We start from the raw sequence: 21,898 nt of genomic DNA, 5'->3' as shown, positions 1-21,898 counted from the left end.
CTTCCACATTCCCTTGCGGGAAAAGCGCAATTCGCCTCCTACTGGTATCCTGCCCCCCCCCCGCCCTCATGTTAAGCTGGAAATACTGGCGGCAGAAGACACCAACATAATGTCATTAATACTACACCGGCAATATGTACAGGATTCACCTATTGACCCGGTTGGGACCACTGTGCACGCTTGGGGTCGAATATTCAAAGCAGGTGCCGAACAGCAGCCGTACTACAAGTGGCTCCCCGCTTGGCGATTTCCCAGACTACATGGAGGCCGGGCCACTCTGGTTCAGCATTGGAATATCTGCAATTTTATAGACTTCGCGCCGCCTACCGAACGGCCAGGCCTGGTTTCCCTAACGAACCCCTGGACTCCCGAGAGATTACTTGCATTGCTAACACGGGCGGCTCCCGCGGGGTGTTCTTTTCACTGTACAAGCTCATGCAGATGGGTGCCCCGATCCAACCCCCCCACCCCGGGATGACAGGGCGGCTGAGTTGGAGCTCACCGACCACTTATGGGGGAAAATGTGCTCACACACTAACAGAGTCTCCCTCAACTTCTGCTAACAAACCATACAATATAAACTGTTAAACAGATTGTACTATACCCCGCGCAGGATTTCCAGATTTACACAAACCACCCTGCAACCCTGCACTCGTTGTGGTGCAGAGGGCGCTGGTCACTTACACATGTTCTGGGAATGTCAGAGGCTGGCTGAATTCTGGGGCAAGATCAATGAGACACTATCCGCAATCAGTAACACTGTTATTGACCCAGACCCGATGGGTGTTCTGTTTGGGATGTGGCAGGTTGAGGGGGCCCAACAAATGGCTAAATTCTTAAATGTGGGCTGCATCGTAGCCAAGAAATGTGTCCTGGAATGAGGGGTGGGAGGAGAGGGACTCTTCCAATTCTGTAGAAGTGGCTAAACCTACACACCTGGTCCCGTAATTGTGAAGGAGTACATTGGTACGATTCCAGCTCGCTCTCGCCCCAAGAACATTTGGACTGGGTTCAACAGCTACCTCCATAGCCTGGACAAGACTTCCTCTGCAGGGGGGGTCCTCCCTGAACTCTAAAGCACTGCGCTACACTGTATGTTAATTACCAACAGTGCCACTGCACTAGTCCCATCCCACCTAGATAATATATCTCCCGACACTCTGATTTATGATATATGGCATTTGTAACGTGCCTATACACAAGTGTTTCAAGGCGCGACGAGGCAAAGGGGGGGGGGGGGGGACAAGGGGAGACAGACAGCGATCCTACTAGGCCAGGTGTCATTCAGATCGCGCAAGGATAGAGGGGAAGGGAAAAGTACAGTACGGGGTTAGTAGAATACAAGATAAATAATAGGGCCAGCTGGTGGCAAGTGCAAGGTAAGTGCCGGGAGGAGGGGCTGTAGGATACAGAGAGTCCCGTAGTGCAGTGAGGCAGTGCAGGAAGAGTGGCTGGCCCAAGGACCGAGATCGGTGAGTGGCCCAGTTGCAGATTCAGTGCTGGTTCAGTGGTTTTAGCAGGGGAGAGAGGGAGAGAAAGCGGAGGCAAAGAGGAAGGTTTTGAGGTGCTTCCGGAACCGGAGATGGTTCTCCTCAAGTTTCAGGGGTGCAGGAAGGCTGTTCCAGAGGGAGGCCCCTGCTGCGAAGAGAGATCTACCCCAAACTCGTTGCTTGGAGAAGCGGCTGACCCAGAGGGAGTTGGAGGTGGATGAGCGAAGAGCTCGAGAAGGAAGATATTTAGGAAGAGAGAGTTGAAAGTATTTGGGCCCAAGGCCCCAGAAGGCCTCGTGGACAATGCAGAGGGTTTTGAACTTAATCCTCGCAGCCACTGGGAGCCAGTGTAGTGATTTCAGTCCTGGAGAGATACGGTCCCTGGGCTTGAGGCCAAGGACAAGTCTCGCAGTCCTGTTCTGGATGAGTTGCAAAGGGCTGAGAGTAGAGGCAGGCAGATTTAGATAGAGGCCGTTACAGTAGTCAAGCTTCACTGCTCTGCTTAGATCACTACTCTATATTGTGAGCACCCAATACCCGATCATGCCACCCAATTCACCTCCACACGAATCAACACAAACCATCTGACATGATCACCTTACCCTGTACTGTTGATCAGAGAAACCTCAAATTACGTGCCAGACTCCTTAGGCTATATGACCCACTATCTAGAACGTCCCACAGTAAAGTTAGTACTAGCAACCTCTCTCACCACCCCCTTCAACTGAACTGTAGACTCTTCCGCGAGCCTATCAGTACCATTCCTAAAAATTTGCCACTACCTCCCGACACCAACACAACATGGGACCAAGGGAGCACTTATAAATGCATGCTCTATGGTAGCCCATGCAATAGACATCGCTGACCTACTATAATGAAGATCTGGACTTCTTAGCTATCACAGAATTGTGGCTCCATCCAACAGCAGGCCCCGCAATCATGTTAGCCATCCCAGACGACACTCTACTAAGACTTGATTGTGCCACCTCTCTAGGCGGAGGTCTTGCCATCATAGCCAAAACTAAACTTTCACTGACAATTGCGCCACTTGCTAACGTAGGCTCATGCGAATCCCTAACCGCTAAGCTTACCTCAGCTAATACACAGTCCATCTCCATCCATCTCATCTACCTCTCACCCAGCCCTCTAGGATCATTTGAAGACGACCTTACAAACATCCTTTCAAACAACCTCAAGAATTCCACACAAAGTATCCTACTAGGAGACTTTAACCTTGGTCTCTATGACCCCTCAGATGTTAATGCCGCAATAATACCTTAGAGGAACTAGGATTTACCCAGAAAATCTCAGTCTACTCATACTAAAGGCAGAACTCGGGACTGGTTAGCTGTGCATAACTGCCCAGTCCTAGTCTCAGCTATACTACCGCAGCCTTGGACTGACCACTACCTGATCTCGTTCACTTTAGAGGCGACATCAGTGCAATCAGATAGCATAGCTCCAGCTGTCCAGACCAGAAACAAAAAGATCACCACCCCTGAAAACCTGCTCCCACTGATCTTACCGACTCTGAATGCCATCCCAGATAACACAGATCCCTTCAGGATGGTTGACCTATATAATAAAGTCATGCTCTCTTCCCTTGATGACATAGCTCCCTTGAAGTTGAGAAAGAGCAAACCCCGAAAACATATCAATACTTGGTTCTCTCCTAGCCTTAAAGCCCTCAGACAGGAAAAGCGACGATGTGAAAAAACTTGGAGATCACATCCCTCTGAGAACAATAAGAAAAACCAGAGTACAATAGCCTCCCAATATAAAAAAAGAAATTATCTTGGCCAAACAAATGTCCTACAGCACTCGAACTAGAGAGCTTTTTACTATACTAAAAGGAGGTAGAATCACACACCCAAGTACCCGATTCTTGCCTCAAGGATAAGAATTGGTGCACGGGTATACAAAATGCCTTAGCCAACAAAATCACCTCCCTCAAGACGAAGATAAGCATTAAAAAAAAGATTCCCTTCTCGCTTCCACCAAACCTAGCATCCTGATCCCTAAAATGACACTCCCCATTCGATCGCACACCCCCGCGCCTAATCCCCACTTCAACTTCCACAAAGTATCTACTAAAGAGGTTGAAAATGTCATCCTCACCCTCAAACCTTCGAATTTCCACGGGGACCTTTGCCCTACACAACCGATGAAGGATGCGGCTCGTGATCTCGCACCATTTATTACTAAACTAATAAATGCGTCATTCACTTCAGGCACCGTACCTAACAATTTGAAACAATCCTGAGTCCTCCCCCTTCTCAAAAAAAACAACTTAGACCCTGCTACCGCTACGAACTATCGCCCCATCACTACAGTACCATTCCTCCTTAAAATCCTCGATAAAATAGCATATCAACAAATCCAACATTACCTTGAACACTTCCATCTCCTCGGAGTCCGACTATCAGGCTTCAGGCCTCAACACGGTACTGAAACCGCACTCATAGATCTCAAGGCACAGATAGATGAGCTAAGAGACAAGGGTAAGACTGCACTATTACTACTCCTTGACCTCTCAGCCGCTTTCGACCTGGTCGACCATGAGATCCTATGCAGCCAGCTACAAAAAGCAGCCCATTTCTCTCATGAGGCAACCGGTTGAATCCAATCCTTCCTAAACAACCGCACGATGAGAGTCTTCTCCCCTCTAGTAGCAGCCAACCTGTTGCCCATTACCTGTAGCGTGCCCAGGGGATCCTGCATATCCCCGACCCTATATAACATCTTCACAAAGCCCCTTTTTGATGGTCTGGGTATCACCTACATCAACTACGCCGATGATACCCAGATCCTGATCCCGCTGACGGGGGATTATGACAAGGATTTGGCCTTCGTTAACAAAGTGTACCTAATCATCCAGGCATGGATGGCCCTACATGGTTTATGCCCGAATGATGACACAACAGAACTCCTCATTCTAGGGTTATCCCAAAATATCACCAAACGAGACCCAAACGACTCCTCTTTTGTAATCGACAATAATATCACCGTAGCCAAGGAGGTCAAAACCCTTGGCTTCTACCTAGATTCCACTCTCACCTTCAAAAAGCAAGTTAATGCTATGGCATCCGCCACATCTTACACTTGCAAACTTATTAGAGCAGTCAAACCATTCCTCTCACCTTCCAATTGCATCACCCTAGCCTTGGCCCTGATCCTCTCCAAACTGGACTATTGCAATGCACTATATGTAGGTCGCAACAAATATATCACTAACAAAATTCAAATCTTACAGAATAACGCACTAAGAGCAGCCCTTAACGTCCCAAAGAAAGCCCACATCTCTGAGACCAGAAGGTCTGTCAACTGGCTATCCACCAAAGACAAAATCTTCCTTAAATCGGTCTCTCTGACCCATAAATGCCTCCACCGAGCAGCCCCTCAATACCTTATAACTAAATTCACCAGACAACCTTACTCCCGCCCTACCAGAATGGTTAATTCCAATCTCCTCCTTGTGCCCAGATTTAAACGTACTATGTTTGTAGGGAATAGCTTTCCTGTAAAAGCAGCGCAATTCTGGAACTCCCTACAGGGAAGACCTCCCCTACTGCCAATTCAGATCAAAGACCATTCAGTGGCTCAAGGACCAGGATATATAACCCCTGCCTGCTGCGCCACATTACCATGACTGCAAATCTGAACGCACAGATTGTCATCCATCTGTTCTGTGTAATTACAATTTATGCTATAACCTTTATTTTGTATCTGTATTCTCTTGTAACTCATGCCTCACCGGCTTTCATTTTCCTTGATGCTCCAGCAATGTAACCTCAGCTGGATTTCATCCTCTGTATATAACAAGCTTCGCAAACCTCTTGATGCCTCTGCGCCCTGCTACCCTCGGGTTAGGTGCGCACTATAAATAAATAAATACTAAATACTGATGCACTGTGTCTCACCGCAATACCTTGCTTTTTACCCGTTACATCACTGCATTTTGCTACCAATGTATTCCTTGACACATGTATTGTACTCATTAGTTGCTCTGATGTATGTGTATGCTATATGCCGCTGCCAACAAAAATAAGTTAAAAAAAAAAAAACGAATACAGGGTTCCTCTTCAAGAATACACAGTTGTGTAAATAGCAGTAAAAAAACCCAAAATGATATATATATATATATATACACACACACACACACACACACACACACACTAGCAATATTGTCTCATCCTATATTGATTGAAAATATCTCCAAAACTTGATAGATCACCAAGCCATTTTGTGGTTTGTTGAACGGCATGAAGCCGAGGTATACATAGTGGTCCACCATCACGTCAGCATTTAATTCCCACACAGTTCTTATCCTATCTCGCATTATAAAAGGGTCATCACTTCGATTTCCAAGTCATTCTGCCTCGTATAGGAGATTACTTTGTGAAGACTATGCTGGAGACAATAAGGTTTTAGTCTAGAATGACCCAATCAGCATAAACCAGGTATCAGAGCCAAAGAGCTGATGCAAGGAGGGAAGGCTCTTTCCTTGCTTAGGGAGTAGCCATGGTCTGCTATATACAAGTTAAAAAGAGCTGTGCCAACTCGCATCCTTGGCGTAACCCCCGAAATGTACTAACTGCTTCGGACATCAAACCCATCCTATCTAAACCAACCTTGATTTGTGGGTCAGTATGGTTAGGATTTCTAACAAAGTATCTGGAATGTCCCAGCCAGAGAGCCTAATTCACAGCCTGTCACGGTTGACTATCAAAAGCCAATGTAAAATCTATAAGGCTATGCACAAATGCCTTCTCCTTGCTCGACTTATATTCAGTACGAAAGTCAGGAGGAATCAGTTTAACTCCATGCCCATACATTTGCGAAAGCCAAATTAGTTTCGGCCTAAATGATCAGATTCTTGAGCCTACTCGTTTAAGTCTTTTAGGACTATAGATGGAAGGATCTTTCTCCCAACATCCAAAAGGGAAATGGGACGATAGCTTACAGGCTGCATCCTATTACCCGTTTTGAATTTTGGCACCAGATACTAACAGGCTTAAAGCCCATAACACTGGATCCTCTTCAGTGCATAATTAGAAGACAATCCAGGAGTTCTGCAATGGACGGATTCACTTTTTCAATAAGGTTTCAGAATATCACCTAGAACAAAATTCCTGCATCTTGCCCTTACATTGGATACCAGAACGATTATTGCCACCAAGTTGCGCATATATTGTCAGCCCACCCTCCGTCTCCGATTGGTGCTTTTCATTCAAGCAGCTGAGCCTACCGGCCCGCATTGCACGCACACTCCCCCATTTTTTATCTGCCGATTCTGGCGAGTTGTGCCTCGGACCCTCCTGGGCCTCTAGTTTTCATACTGTCACCTGATTTGTGGTGCCCCTCAGGCCCGTTTGCGGTCAGTGTAGCCTCCCTCAGCCTTCCGTGTTTCCCTCCACATCTCGCCTCCCAGCCCGCCCTCCGTCCCCGATTGGGGCTCCATCTAGATCATAACTGACCCTCACAAAGCAGCCCTCTGCCGTGCAGCCCGTGTGGCTAAGGGCAGCTCCAACAGAGGCGGCTGCACATCGTGTCTGCAGGTGAGCAGGGGAAGCCAGTGGCCAGCCGTCAACCAGCAGCGACTAGTACAATTGTGGCCTGGGTGGGGAGTAGAGCAATTACTCTACCCTGGAAATCCGGACATTTAGCAAACATACCTACACCTGTACAATACTGTGATTACTTTCCTCTGCCTCCCTCTCTCTCTCCCATTGTACAGGACACTCAATAGCTGTGATCACCTTGTACACAAAGGTAGTTCGGTTGTACCTTGTACTCAAACTGCATTGTGAAACTAGGCCTCAACCCTTAACAGTCATCTAGATGCCATGTCACTCACAGGCCACAACAGTGCAGCTCCCTGGCACACCACTAGCCCCAACGAGACCCACTTCAGTCTTTCACTGCCCCGCCATCACAAAGCCCACCACCCTTCCACAGTGCCCCTTTAACTTGCATCCTTCACCCGCTTTGTTCCCCCACCCCCCTCAAACTTTCACTCTCCCCCAGCCATAGATCCGCTCCACACAAATAAGCGCGGAAAGATTGAGAGACTGATAAGAGAGTACCCCCAGCCCCCCAACGAAACACACCAGAGAATGCAGCAAGACACCTAATATGCCTATCGCACTCCAAACACGCAAGCAGCCAACCCTCGACACTGCCCACTCACATTCTCCCCAATCAACCACACACCACCCCCAACTCCCACCTCCCCACCATTCGGGCAGCAAGGGAAGCTCTAGCCAATACCCCATTCACCAGAGAACCACCAACTCTCTCCCATACACCCATGACTGCCCATAATGCAAGGAAAGGGCGAGACTGAAGGTACCCAATGCCCCCCCCACACTCCCTAGCATCACCCATTCTCCGGCAGTTCACAACCACCGCATTACAGGAGCGAAGCCTAACCGCCCGCACCCAACCCTAGCTCTTCGCCCCATCCCCTATTGCCCACCTGTTCCCTCTTTCCTGCACTCCACCTGCCCCCTTTTCATCCCACCACTGCCAATCCCCACAGCAGACACCACCTCTCACCCCCAACTCTACCCACTAAGGCATCCCACCAAATATCTTGCAGCCTCATCAACACCAGGTCAGTTTCCAAAAAACAAACGCCACATCTACGACCTCATCACAGAAGAAAACCCAGACAACCTATTCATTACTGAGACCTGGTTCTCGGAGGACTACTAACACCTCACGCGCAAGACTTTTCCACTGGGTTACATTCCCACCGTTCGAAACAGATCACGAAGGGGAGGAGGGCTTGAATTATTACACAAAGACCAATTCAAGCTAATAACCAAAGAGACCTCCGCCAGCACCACAGACTACGAATCCCTCCTGGTAAAACTCCAACTCGCACCATCTGCCCCACACAGCTTCCTACTCATCTACAAATCCCCCCCCCCCCGGCTATAACAAAAACTTTGCAAATCTGGTTGGTGAAGCACTGACCTCATCCTACACCAAACCCTCACCATCCTAGGAGACTTCAACATATGGTTCGACTCCACATCAAACCCTACGACCAGATCACTCAATCTGAAACACCACACATCCACTCACACGAGAGGCCACACTCGCCGCAATATTCAGCACTTATCTACCTAGCCCCCGCACCCACCCCCTATCATGGTCCGATCGCTCAGCACCGTTTCACCATACCACTCATCACTGGGGTCAGGGTCCAACATCCCACATCCACCACCAAACGCCCCACTACTTTACCACTATGGAACAAAGTGGTAATCACCCCAGATCTTGACTTTTCACTCCGCAACTCACTTTTCCTCACGGAAGGACCCCCAGCAATAGATTCCTTAGACCTCTGGCTTACCAATGCCCTCAAATTCCTCACCCAGTCAAAATGTTCCTCGCAGAGATCGGGGCCATCGCCGAGGTGGTTCACCTCAATCTCGAAACTCTCAAGCACCATCTGGAAAGAGCCTGGAGAGCAGAGCATTCAGCCCAAAACAAAACCGCCATAGCAAGGACAACCAGAATGTACAGATCGTAAATCAGAAAAAGCAAGAAATCATTCTATGGGAACCAAATCCAACCCAAGTAAGGAACTACATAAAATCATAGCAGAATTCAAATCCCCCTCATGCTCATCGCCTGTCCACTCCAAGCTCCCAGGCCTTAGGCGACACCCCCTCTCGCTTCACTTCTACAATGCCGCCAACCAAAGACAACATCATCATCGCCAAACTAAAAATCCTACCGCCACCGCCCCTCACACAAACCTCGCCACAATCACAACCTTCTTGGACTCTTTCTCTGCCATCACACATGAAGAATTCCCGTCGCTGGTAGCAGTCAGCCGTTAGTCAGGCTCCCTGGAAGACATGTGCCCACCCACAATGCCCAAAAAAATACTAACCACCTGTGCAGGCAACGTCGCACGAGCAATCCTTGACTACTCGCTCACAACAGGATCCTTCATGAAAGCCCTAAAAACGTGCTACACCTAATCCATTCCCAAAAAATGGACTCTTGACACACCACCCCCAAAACTACCGGCCCATCTCCAATACGCATTTCATCGCCAAACCGATTGACAGCGTGGCCTACAAAGAGCTTGGCCAATTTGCCGCAGCCAACAATCTCCTAGACCCAGCACAATCAGGTTTCAGACCAGTAAGGGGAACAGGAGCCTGCCCTAGTCTCCATCTGGGACGACCCAAAAAGAGCAGCCGACGCAGACGGCTGTGCGGTTCTCATCCTGCTGGACCTCTCTGCAGCCTTCGATAGCTCAAATTTATCACAAATCATGCACCTCCACACCGCGACCAGTAAGGAATGGGTCGCACAAGGAGTATCCCTACCCCCTCCCCTAATTTTCAACTTTTACCTAAAACCCCCCACCCGCAATCATCCACTCATATAACCTTACCTGCTACAAATATGGACACCCAGATCATCCTCAAAAGCCCAAAATCTCAAAGCTCTGGCTGTCCAGACCGGTTGTCCTGCCTCTCTGATATTGACCACTGGATGACAACCAACCACCTCATCCTCAATCCGGGGAAAACTGAAATCCTAGTCTGCAAGAAAACTGCCCTCCTCCCCCAACCGATTCCATGGCCTCAAGCCCTAGGACAAGCACCGGCAATCTCCAACGTGGCAAAAGACTTGGGAAGCACATTGGACTCAGACCTATCCCTCACCCAACACACCACTACCGTATCTAAAACCTGCTTCTTCCAGCAACAGATTCTCAGACGTATCTTCCCTTACCTCACCTACCCCCTCCCCTGCTTGTCGGCCATCAACTCCATCATCCTATCCCGGCCAGATTACGCAAACAGCCTTTTCCTAGGCACCCCAACATCTCAACTAACACCAAAGAATCCAAAACGCAGCAGCACGCCTGCTCACTCCACTGGCTCCAGATTGGTTGATGCACTACCTTAAAGCCATGTGCATCAACCACCGAGCCGAACACAAGTTTGGAACGGATTTCCTTCGAAACAAAATCATGGCCTACCAGCATTCAATGAACCTCAGATCTCGCACAGCAATTCAACTAGTGGTCCCAACTCACATCTTCGAGGCTGGGCGGATCCTCCTTCTCCGTCCAAGCGCCAATCAGCTGGAACTCCCTACGCATATACACCAATACTGAAAACCATCTGAAATTCAGAAAGGCCCTAAAATGATGGCTCTTCCGATAATATCCCACCCTGAACACCACCCCCCCTCCCTCGAAAACCCACCGTGAAGCCAGTCAGGCCTGCCAATCAGGACAGGACACCCTTACACCAATTACAACACAGAGGTCGACAACATTCGCAGCGGCTCACCTTACATACTTTCCCCCTTACACAACATTCATCACCTAACAAGTACACCAGGGAAGCCACCAGCCTTTGCTGGACCACAACTTAATAAACTCGAACACCCTCACCGCCCATGCACTCGAACCCAAGAGACCTTGCCCGACAGAGCGTCAATAATCTGGAACTCCATAACCTCACGCTTTCGCAACACTGAAAAACTATCAAACGCAGAAAGGCACCAAAAAAATAAAATAAATATCCCCCTGAACTCTCATTCCTTGAAACTACACTGCCGAACCCAAAACCCTCTTACATCAACTACAACACAGTGACCGGCAGCTTTCGCGGGGGCTCACCTGACGCTTGCACCACATGCACACCAGTGCTACCTGACAAACATACCAGTGAAGCCAGCAGCCTTTGTGCACCGCCCACCCTCAGACCCTCGCACAAGAGAGACCATGACTAACGAGACAAAAATACCAGGGAAGGCAGAAGCCTTTGCTGAGGCACCGCACAACAAACTCACCCACGCTCACTGCCTCTCAGACCCTCACACTAGAGACCATGAACAGTGAGACCACGCCACCCACACTGAACAAAGATCGCTCCAGCCGAATAACTCCAAAGACTACGGTATGTATACCTTACACTACATCTGTGTGACACCAGCCGCAGGTACAGCCAACCATCCACGCACCGTAGAATGCATCTATGGCTAGGCTTTCCGGTCTAGCACCACACTTAGCCGTCCACACTAAAATATCCAACTTACCTCAACACTGCTGCCAATAGCATACAGCGACTACCAACTAAAGAAATTCGGTATAGCTGGCCACACATCGACTCTCCCAACACTAGCATTCTATCGCAAACCACCAACAATGCCCACCCACGTGCCTGACCTCTGTTGGGCTGCTTAGATGAGCCTAGCAAGCCACCCAAGGACTAGACCGGTGAAAATGCACCTCCTAATCTAACTCCTTAGAATTTTCCAGCACATGGACGGCTGTCACTGAGGGCGTTCCAACCACAAAGCACATTGAGGCTATACAAATGGGGAAAGAGCGCTATATAAATAACCAAATACAATACAATTTGAGCAAAGTCGCACATTTCACAACGCTGGAAGTTCACCTCCAGTTCGGAGCCACAACAGCAAGGCATTATAGGATCTCTATGCAATAGCATGAGAACACACTTTGCATTTATAGCATTTCACAAACCCAGATGGGGTGGAAGGAAGCCAAGTACCATGGGACGCATTCTTGGACAAAGGCAGCAAAAAACTCCTCACCAATGTATCTTTCAAAGACTGGGCTCGTCTAAATGTTAATACGGGCCGTGATGCCAAAAATGATGCTAGGTCTTTATCGATCTTGAGCACATGCCAGTGGCATTGAACAATTGTTCTGGCATTCTGGGATGAACTGGCAAAGGTAACAGTCAGGCGAGCATGCTCACTAATGGCCTGCTTCTTCAATTTGTTCATGGAAAATAAGATCTCCCCGTAAATTTGAGGACACATATCCAAAGCCCAGTTTTAAAAATCAGGAAACTACTTGCGTGATTGAAAGGAACGCTCCTAAAAAGATTATGGGGTAAACAACATTAGAGGGACTGCACACAAAAGGTAGATCAAAACATTGATAGGTTATTTATACGCCGATATACAAGCGTTACAAGGCGCAACCAGTCATGGATGGGAAAACATGGGAGAACCAGACAATCTTACTTGGCCTAGTATCATTTAAATCGTGCAAGTGTGCAGACAAGAAGTGCAGGGGAGAGGAAGGGGGAGAAGTGCACCCAGTGCAACAGTGTCCAGGGCTAAGTGCAAGGAAGGCAGGGCCTCCAAGGGGAACAACTCTAGGTGGGAGTGCAGGGGGGTCTGAAGGCAAGTGCTAGGGACTCGATAGGGTGGGAGGTGGCAGGTGTCCTGTATGACTCAGAGGAGCACCGGGCAGCAAGTCATTGTAACTGAACAGGAGGAAGGGAGGGACAGCAGAGGGAAGGAAGAGAGAAAAGGGAGGGGGGCGGGAGGTTAGCAGGGGAGAGGCAGAGACGGAAGAGGAGAAAACAATGGCCTTGAGGAACTTCCAGAACTTAAGGAGGCCCGGCTCAAGGCTGATTATGGCAGGGAGGCCATTCCAGAGGGATGCACCTGCAGACGAAAGATCTACCACCCAGTCTCTGCTTGGAGAAGCGACTCACCCGCAGAGAACTGGAAGCAGACGAGCAGAGGGCTCTGGAAGGAAGGTACTAGGAAATGAGCATTGGCCCAAGAAAGCCTTGTGAACGATGCAGATGGTCCTCAACTTGATCCTTGCAGCCACTGGAGGGATTTCAGAGCCAGAGAGAGATGCAGTGCCTGGGCTTGAGGCCAAGGATAAGTCTTGCATTCCTGTTTTGGATGAGTTGCAGAGGGTAGAGTTAGGTAGATTGAGAAAGAGGCTGCTGCAATAGTCAAAGCTAAAGAGAACTAGGGCTCTGGAGACAGAGCTTTTCAGGGGGTTGGGGGGAGAAGGTGAGAAAAGGTAGAATACCTCTGAGGAAGTGCAGTTGGAAATGGGACTGTTTGTAGGTGTCCGTGATGTGTGAAGAGAAGGAGAGAGTGTAGTCGAATTTGACCCCACGTCTTTTTGCCTCACAAGGGGGTGAGGGCATAGGACCAAGGGAGGCTGGTCAGAGTAAAGGGGAAAAGAAGGGGTCCCCATGAGAAGGATGCCAGTCTTACTGGCATTAGGGCAGAGATCATTAGAGGTGCACCATGCCTGAAGAGCGGAAAGACATCCGGGGGATGAACAAGGACGACGGAGAAGATCTGCATAACACTGAAAGTTAAAGGAAAAGGTAGAGATCAGGCGGGCCAAGGGGGACAGATAAACATTGAAAAACAAGGGCAAGAGGATAGATCCCTGGGGAACACCACAAGCTGACAGTGTGATGGAGGAGAAGAATAATCCAAGTTCAACCTGGGAAGGTCGGTCCAAGAGAAAAAGAGGATAGTCACTCCAGAGCATCTCAGAGACGGGTGATCACGATGTTGCGGTTCACTGTGTCAAAAGCAGAAGAAAAGCTTGAGGAGAATGAGGACAGAGAAAGAGTCATGGTTGGAGAGCAGTTTCCATGCTGTTTATGGAGACAACCAACAGATTCAGTGTGGAGAGATAGCTGGAAGGTGGGCAATTTCTCCATGAGTTTGCCCATGAAAGGAGTGATATAAATCGGGCGATAGATTGCCGGGATGGAGGAAAAAAAAAAAAAAAAAAACAATCGGCAAAAGACATTTTGAGCAGGGAGTGCTTGAAAGAAGAGGGGAAATCTCCAGTGGCAAAGGAGTGGTTGCAGAGATCGGCCAATTCTCTTACTTTCTAATAAAGAAACTTATTTAAAAATACTTTTGTGGTTCATGTACAGTGATCTGAGGGGTTGATTGAGGGATCGTTCCCGACACCACTGGTGGGATTGTGCTCCGTTCAGTGTACTTGTTTACATATCCACTGGCTTGATTTTTGTGCTTTGTTGCTAGTTGCTTCCCCTCTTGCCAGCGACGTAGGGGGTACCCATCTACTGTATTGTTGTACTCAGGTATGTAGCAACGTGGCTTCCCTCCATTGTCTATCAAGTCTAAGAGGGATATGATGATCAACCTGCCCTTCAACTGAAAGCATTATAGCTTATACTGCATCCGTGGTGGTTTGGGAAGGTTAGCATGGACATCTCGTTTTAACAGTGGGTATTTCCCGTTATTGTAGGGGTGTTCGTTTCTCTGATGTAATGTGCCGTCACTTGCTTTGATGTCAAAGACTATGCAAATAAGTACTCCTAGCAATTATAACTGTAGGACTCTGACAAGTTCGAAGTTACTAAAGCGATTTAGGTTTACCTTAAACCCCACTTCCCTCCGCTAACCCAAATCCTGTCCGATCGGCCTCAGCCCAGATATGCCACAGTAGTGTTAACTCTTGTGTACATGCACAATGCAACTTACCGGTTGCCCATGAATACGTGATTGCTCCATACCATGGACAAGGCAAGCAGATGGTCCAGGCGGCCGGGCCCTTCGTACTTGTGCAGGTGCCGCACGATGAACTGTTTGCGGGACTCCCATTGCTTATCGCTCTCGTGGTACTGGCGTACGAGCTCCAAGTGAGCGTAGGAGTTAGAACCCTGGGCGCCTCCATGCCGGGCTGCCGGCGGATCACTGCCTGCTCCGCGCTGCGCCATCTTAGGTCCTAACACAGCATGATGGCCGCCAAACTTCGCATAGCCTTCTGGGTAGTGCGATGCTTGCGGGGGCAAGGAGCAGCGGCGCCCTAACACTGACATGAGACTGTAACCTGTCTCAGCACAGGGAGCGGTTTATCCACGCCATGATCAGCGACCGGTGACAGTTGCACATAAGCCCATAATAATACTACATGTGGTCAATAGTGGCTAGCATTGTCAAGCAGCGTCACTGGCGACGTCACTCCATTCGAGAAAGACTGAAGCAATTGTAAGAAACTAATGGCAATAAAAGAAAGACACAAGGCGTGAAATAAAAATACTAAACCCAGCTGTGACGTGTTCGTAGAAATAGAAGAAAGACTGGCATATCGGGACTGTTCTTGGGTATAGTTAGCCGTGTTGTGCGGTAGTCCTGGTTCTGACGCCAATCCGATTAGAATCCCCCAACTAACTTCTCTATACAACTAGAGGCTTGTACAGCCACAAAGGACCATTACTCCTGTTTAACCGTTTTATTCAGCAGAAAGGAGCCCTGATGCAAATGATTCTTCGCGAATTCGCTTCGTACGAATTTTGTGCATGTTACACCATTTTTATGTTCTGGCAAATCTTTCTAATTAAAAAACTTTTAGAATGATAATGTGTTTATGTGGTAGCATATAGTATAGCCAAATGAAATGGCTCCTGTGTTGTGATGCGTGTTTAGAGACACACCCTGTAATGGAAAACACACTTTGTATGTGTGCATGGAAATATGCTTTCTATTAATGTGCATAAGTAATTCTATTTCAAGACCTGGATGCTCGTATTATGCTTGCTCTTCTTTACTGAAAGCATGAGCAGCATTTTTAACAATACAACATTCAAAACTATTTAAAAAAAAGAACTACCATTTTCTATGACTATTTATTTTATTTGTAAAGCACATAGACGCGGCCCACAGGCATTGCAGCGCTAGGCATAACAAACGCATATAATACAAAAAACAATTCAATAAGTTTACTGTCCCGCCAGGGACTGTAGTGTGCACGGTCTGTGCGCGGCTCACCAGCACAGAGCGGCCCCTATAGAGGAGCGGAGACACAGAGTGCAGATACATCTTTATTTCACAATGTTACTCCCCATACTGGCTTCCTCTGCATCCCCTGCCCCTCCGCCCCCACCCTTCCTTGTCGTCACTTCCCCAGATCACGTCACTCGGCCGAGGCCAATGATGTCACAACCTGCCCCTTTCATAGCGTTATTCTAATATTCTAGTCCATCTCTTCTATGAGTCGCTGTGTTCCCATACGTGCCCTTTGTGGTCTTCTAGTCTCGCTCACCTGAGAGTGCCTTGGCCTTCAGGGTGAAGGCACCATCTCTTGTTCTCCACTGGAATCCTCCCCATCTCCTTCATATGGGGCATCCCATTCCCTGGGATCAGAGTCCTCCTCTTGGGCATGTGTCACAATGACTCCTGGCATCCTCTTGAAATGTGATGAGTTGCAAACTAATTTCATCCTTTCGCCTTCTGCCATGATGAGGGATACCTTGACTTGAGTAACCGTCAATGGCTCACTGTCGAAAGCGGCTGTGTGTTTGTAGGTCTGGGGGTGGTGCACTATTACCACATCCCCTACTTCAAAGGCGTTACCCCGGGCCTTCCTAGCCTGGTCAGCTCGTTCCTTCATGTTGTCCTTGGCCTCCCTGTCATGTCGCTGCATTTCAGAATCCTTCTCGTATTCGTCCTCTGGGCCAACGACATGGGGTATTTGTGAATGAATGCTCCTCCCAAACATCACCTCTGATGGTGCATTTCCAGTGGTGCTGCGAGGGGTATTTCTGTAATTTCGTAAGAGTTGGTATAGTATCTTTTCCACCGGTTCCCCCGTTAGGCGTGCAATCTGAACATTCAGTTTGATGTTGCTCATAAATCTTTCTACAGTCCCATTTGACTGAGGCCACAGCGGGCTAATTCATCAGTGGGTGAATCCCATGTATTCTGTGAATGCTTTGAATTCTTGCCCAGTGAATGGGGGCCCATTGTCTGACTTGACCACTCGCGTTATACCGAAAGCAACAAACATACGGTCGAGTGCTGGCATGGTGTGGTATGCGGCTGTGGACGGTACTAACTGCACGTCTGGGAATCTGGAGTACTCATCTATTGCTGCCAGGATGTATTCCCCCCTTTCAGTAGGTCTGAAGAAGTCAATTGCTATCTCCTCCCACGCCTTTTCAGGTAATTCTGTCATATGCAATGGTTCTGGATGTGTCCTGGCTCCAATGACTGCGCATGTGGCACATTGTATTAGAAGCGTTTCCACGTATGTGTCCATTTGCGGGAACTAGACCTTTTGACTTAGCATCCTCTTTGTGGACACAATTCCTCTATGTCCCTCGTGTGCAAGTTCAAGCACTTTCTTTTGTAGCGCCCTGGGCATGATGAGCTTGGTACCTTTGAGTAGAAACCCTTCTTCTGATCTGGCAACTCCTCTCTTACTGCCATCAGACTCCCGATGTCCTGTTGTGTGTCCACGCTCATGCTCTCCCCCATTTGTCTGGCTTGCTTCCATCTGCCAGATTCAATGCATCTAAAGATGGTCTGGATAACCTGATCATTTTCAGTCTCTTGTGCGATGCGGGTCAGGGCTGGCGTCCACAACCAACTCAGTTTCTCTCGCTGTGTTGAAATAGGCCATATTTTTGGTGTCGGCTGTCCTTTAACGGATGATTTCGAATGCCTGTTAACACGTGTCTGTCCACTGGAATGTCACGTGTTGCTTCGTAAGGGCTTTCAAAGGCTCTCTCACTGATGCAAAGTCTTTTATATAACGGGTGCAATAACTGGCGAGTCCTAAGAATGACGGGACTTCTGACCCATTTGCCGGTGGGTCTGCCTCAGTGAGATCGGCTACCTTTTCAGGGTCTGGTGTCATGCCTTGAGCCGAGAATACATGACCAAAGAATCGCAGAGAGTGCTTAATGAACTTGTCCCTGTTGAGGGTGAGGTGTGCTTCTTCCAGGGCCGTGCATACTCTTGTCAAGGTGTTAACATGGTGCACCTGATCTTTCCCGAACACCAGGATGTCGTCGCTATAGTTCAAGCAGTTGGGGATATATTTGATGATGTTATGTATTTCAGCCTGGAAAATTTCAGCGGCTGAGGAGACTCCGAAGCTGAGTCGCTTCTAGTGGTAAAGTCATAGATGCGTGATGAATGTCGTTATATATATGGACTCCTCACTCAGTTCCAGCTGGTGGTAGCCTTTATTCAGGTAAACTTTTGAAAATACGGTGGAGCCATTTAGTAGCTGGACCATGTCTGTTATTCTCAGGGCCTAGTGACATTCTCTTAGAATGGTTTCATTTGGTCGCCACATGTCCGTCCACGTATAGTCAGATGTCTTGTGAGTCTCTTTTGGAGACGGGGACGATTGGGGAGACCCATGGAGTGGGCCCCTTCGCCGGTTCAATGATGTCTGCGGCTAACAATTTGTGCAGTTCTTTCTCCACTTGCTTCTGGATGTTCACCATGATGCCCCGGTAGTGTTGGGCTACGGGAGGTATCTGTGTGTCTATGTGTAATTTGATTTGTCGATTTTTGAGTTTGCAGAGTTCTTTGAATCGGGTGGGGAGCAGTTGTTCAATTTTGGCCGACGGGTTATGTATTTGTGGGCCATGAGCCGGTAAAGAACTTGTATTAGACCCATGTCTATTGCCACCTTGAAACTCAGCATGCACCCGCTGTCTGTCGCGACTTTCAGAACGTACATGGGTATTCTTTTTTCCTGATTTTTGTATTTGCACTGTGCCATGAAGTACCCTTTGCATGGTAGCAGAGTCTGCTATCGATAGGGGTAAATGTTCACTTCTGCGGGTCGAAGCATTGGGGCCTGTGGGAGGCTGTTGTATATACTTCCTTGCTGATGACGTTTACCATGGCTCCGGTGTCCACTAGGAATTCAGCGTCCTTGTCATTTACCTGAAGGAGCAGTATTGGGCTTTGTTCAGTTGCAGTTGGGTTCCCCAGTGTATAGGAGGTATCCCTTACATTTGGATTCCTCCCGCCGGGGTTCTCTCCTTCTCTTGCCCTCTTCCGATGACACACTGGATCGTCTGTCTGTCTGTGATTGTTCTACCAGATAACGGACGTACCGTCTGGCTCGCCCTTTGGGCCTGGAGCTTGTCTTCTTGTTTGATCGCCATTCTGCTGGCATTCTTTCTGGTGCTCGGCTTTCTTCCCCCCCTCCCTCTGTGTCTTCCGATAAGGTGGCTCGTAGTTTTGGCTTGTAGCTCTCAGAGGAATTTGTGGTGGTCTCTGCTCGGCTTCGGCTTGCCACTGCCTCCTTCGCCACGTGCTTGACTGCGGTACATGCGGCATACAGCCTTGAAATGGTTGTCCCCTCCGCAGGCTGAGCATTGTTGGCCAATGGCAGGGCAGGTGCCTTTGTGGGGAAATTCGTAACCACAGCGGTAGCAGAATGGCTCCCCATTGTCCTTGAGCGTTGGCGTCGCGTCCGTTTTGTGGACAGTTTCTGATTGAAGTGCTAAAGCCCCATCAGATCTTGCCAGGCGAAGGATCTCTTCCAGTGATTGCAGTTTCTGGAGTAGTCGTCTTCTGAAATCTGCACACTCACATGCTGCGATGATCTTAGAGGTTCGTCGTTAGAGTAATTGTTAGAGTAATTGTTAGAGTAATTGTTGAAGTAATTGTTCAAGTCTCAATTTTTAAAACCTGATGCGCAGGCGCATTACGTACGTGTCAATGGATTCACCCTTGATCTGCTTTGTTGTGTGGAATATGTGGGGTTTGTAATCCACATTTGTGTAGGGTGTAAAGTAGTCTGTGAGCGCTGTCTTTAGGTTGTTGTAGGTGTCGGTGGACCCACTAGGCAGTTCGTCCACAATGTCTCTGCCTTTGGGGACAATGGAGAGGGTGAGTAGGCTGTGCTTTTTTTCTTCTCCCAGGGATCCTGTGGCCCTTATGTATGCGTCGAAATCCCTCACCCACTGTTTCCACCTCCGGATTCGGTTGCTGGTTTCAGAGAGATCAAAGTGCGTGGGCAGTTGTGTTACCAGGCTGTCCTGTAGCCTAACGGGTAGAACTGCAGGTGGTGTGATGGGTTTTCCTCATCCCGACATGTTGGGGTTGTGCTGTGTACTTTACTGCTGCAGATGTGGCATGTGCCGCCTGTAGATGATCACCCACGAGGTCCCTGGCAGCGTGGGCGCAGCGTGGTTTTTCACTGAATGTGATCGGGGATCCTGAATTTGTTCTCCACGCGGTCCTAGACATGTGTTGGAGCTACGAGCGGTGTGTCTTGAACCGGAATGTGCAGGAAGGCATGGGCAGTGCAGTCACCCTCTGATCAACTTCTCGTGTGGAACAGACCGCTCTACCTTTCTTGCAGCGTGTCCTCCCTGCTGACACCGGTATTCTGAAAATGAATGACTTGCAGGATCGCGGGCTGCTTTCCTCACCGGGCAGTAATGCAGCGCTGTGTGCGCCCGCCACTCAGATCCTCGAACCGGGATCGCAATTCCTTGTGAGGCCGCCCGCCCCTTCACCAGTTTACTGCCCCACCAAGGACTGCAGTGTGCGTGATCTGCGTGCGGATTACCCCACACGGCTCCCCAGCCTGGAGCGGGCCCAACAGAGGATCAGAGACACAGAGTGCAGGTACGTCTTTATTTCACAACATTACTCCCCAAACTGGCTTCACCTGCATCACCCTCCCCTTAGGCCCTCCACCCTTCCTTGTCACTTCCCCAGAAAACGTGACTCGGCCGAGGCCAACAATGTCGCAAGAAGGATGTCTCAGAATCGTGCTCAGTCAGGAAGCTGTGGCGGGGGTCTGCTTAGTGGAAAAGTCCGATGACGTTTAAGTGCACATTTGAAAGTCGAGAGACTGGCGCACGCTCTTAAATCCAGGAGCAGGACATTCCAGCATCTAGGTGCAGAGTGCGTAAAGGGTCCCTGTGCAACTATGGCCAGCTTTGAGGTGGGACATTGCAAAAGGTGGGAGTTATTAGATTGGAGGACTCTGTGCGTGGGGAGCATATTCTTTCGATGAGGTAGCGTGGACTCTTGCCGTAGAGACACTTGTGAGTGATGCAAAGGGTGCGATAGGTGACTCTGCTCTCCACTGGGAGCCAGTACAGAGCCCGCCTGGCTTTGGAGACATGATCAGTCTTTCGTAGGCCTTCCACCACGCGGACCGCATTTTTCTGGATTACCTGCAAGCAAAGCATTTCCCCTTTACCGATGCCCTGTAAGAGACTTGCACAGTAGTCTAAACAAGCCCAGAGAATTGCCCTTGCAATAGTGGTGCAGTTGGAAGGGTTTAGAAAGGGCCTAAATTAGGCTAGTAGCTTCAGGTAGAATGCTGAGCTAGAGACGAGACCACTGAGTGGCCAGAAGCATGGAAACTGTTCTCCTAAGCATCCGTGAAGACCTGCTCTTGACACTAACCATCCTTTTGTCCTCATCCTCCTCAATCTCTCTTCTGCTTTTGAAACTGTCAACCTTGCCATCCTGCTCAACCAGCTCCGTAATAACCTGGGTATCACTGATCAGGTCCTGGCGTGGCTGACCTCCTTTCTCTCTGACCGACCCTCCCAGGACCAAGAGACTTGGGTCCTTCCTCTCCTCTATCTTTCTCTCTACCTGTGGTGTTCACCAGGGGTCTAATCTTTCTCCTTGGCTGTTCAACCAATACCTGGCACCTCTTGCCCACCGCATAGCTGCCCTCTGCTCCAACTTTCAGTGCTATGCGGATGACACTCAGCTCGCTCTCGGGCTCCCCTGAGCTGCCTCTTCTCCCTCTCTCATCCCAAATTGTCTGTCCACAATCCAGGAGTGGTGTGCCACCAATGATCTCTGCC

General features: G+C 49.0%; 1 protein-coding gene and 1 long non-coding RNA gene across 2 annotated transcripts in view; one reads left to right on the top strand and one right to left on the bottom strand.

The window, feature by feature from the left end:
- NKRF (NFKB repressing factor) overlaps positions 1–15,338 on the bottom strand; it is a 63,423-nt gene extending 48,085 nt beyond the window's left edge. The window contains exon 1 of the mRNA XM_069612708.1: positions 14,793–15,338. Within this exon, the coding sequence (XP_069468809.1) occupies positions 14,793–15,130 (338 nt within the window). The 5' untranslated portion in view covers positions 15,131–15,338. The remainder of the gene's footprint in view (positions 1–14,792) is intronic.
- Positions 15,339–16,276: 938 nt separating this feature from the next.
- The window catches only part of LOC138480906 (uncharacterized), a 145,931-nt gene continuing 140,309 nt past the window's right edge, over positions 16,277–21,898 (top strand). The window contains exon 1 of the long non-coding RNA XR_011274162.1: positions 16,277–20,693. This is a non-coding gene — a long non-coding RNA (uncharacterized lncRNA). The remainder of the gene's footprint in view (positions 20,694–21,898) is intronic.

This window comes from Ambystoma mexicanum, chromosome 5p (genome assembly GCF_040938575.1).
Source record: "Ambystoma mexicanum isolate Mex_15411 chromosome 5p, UKY_AmexF1_1, whole genome shotgun sequence".
Classification (NCBI taxonomy): Eukaryota; Metazoa; Chordata; class Amphibia; order Caudata; family Ambystomatidae; genus Ambystoma; species Ambystoma mexicanum.
This window is presented reverse-complemented; position numbering and strand designations above follow the sequence as displayed.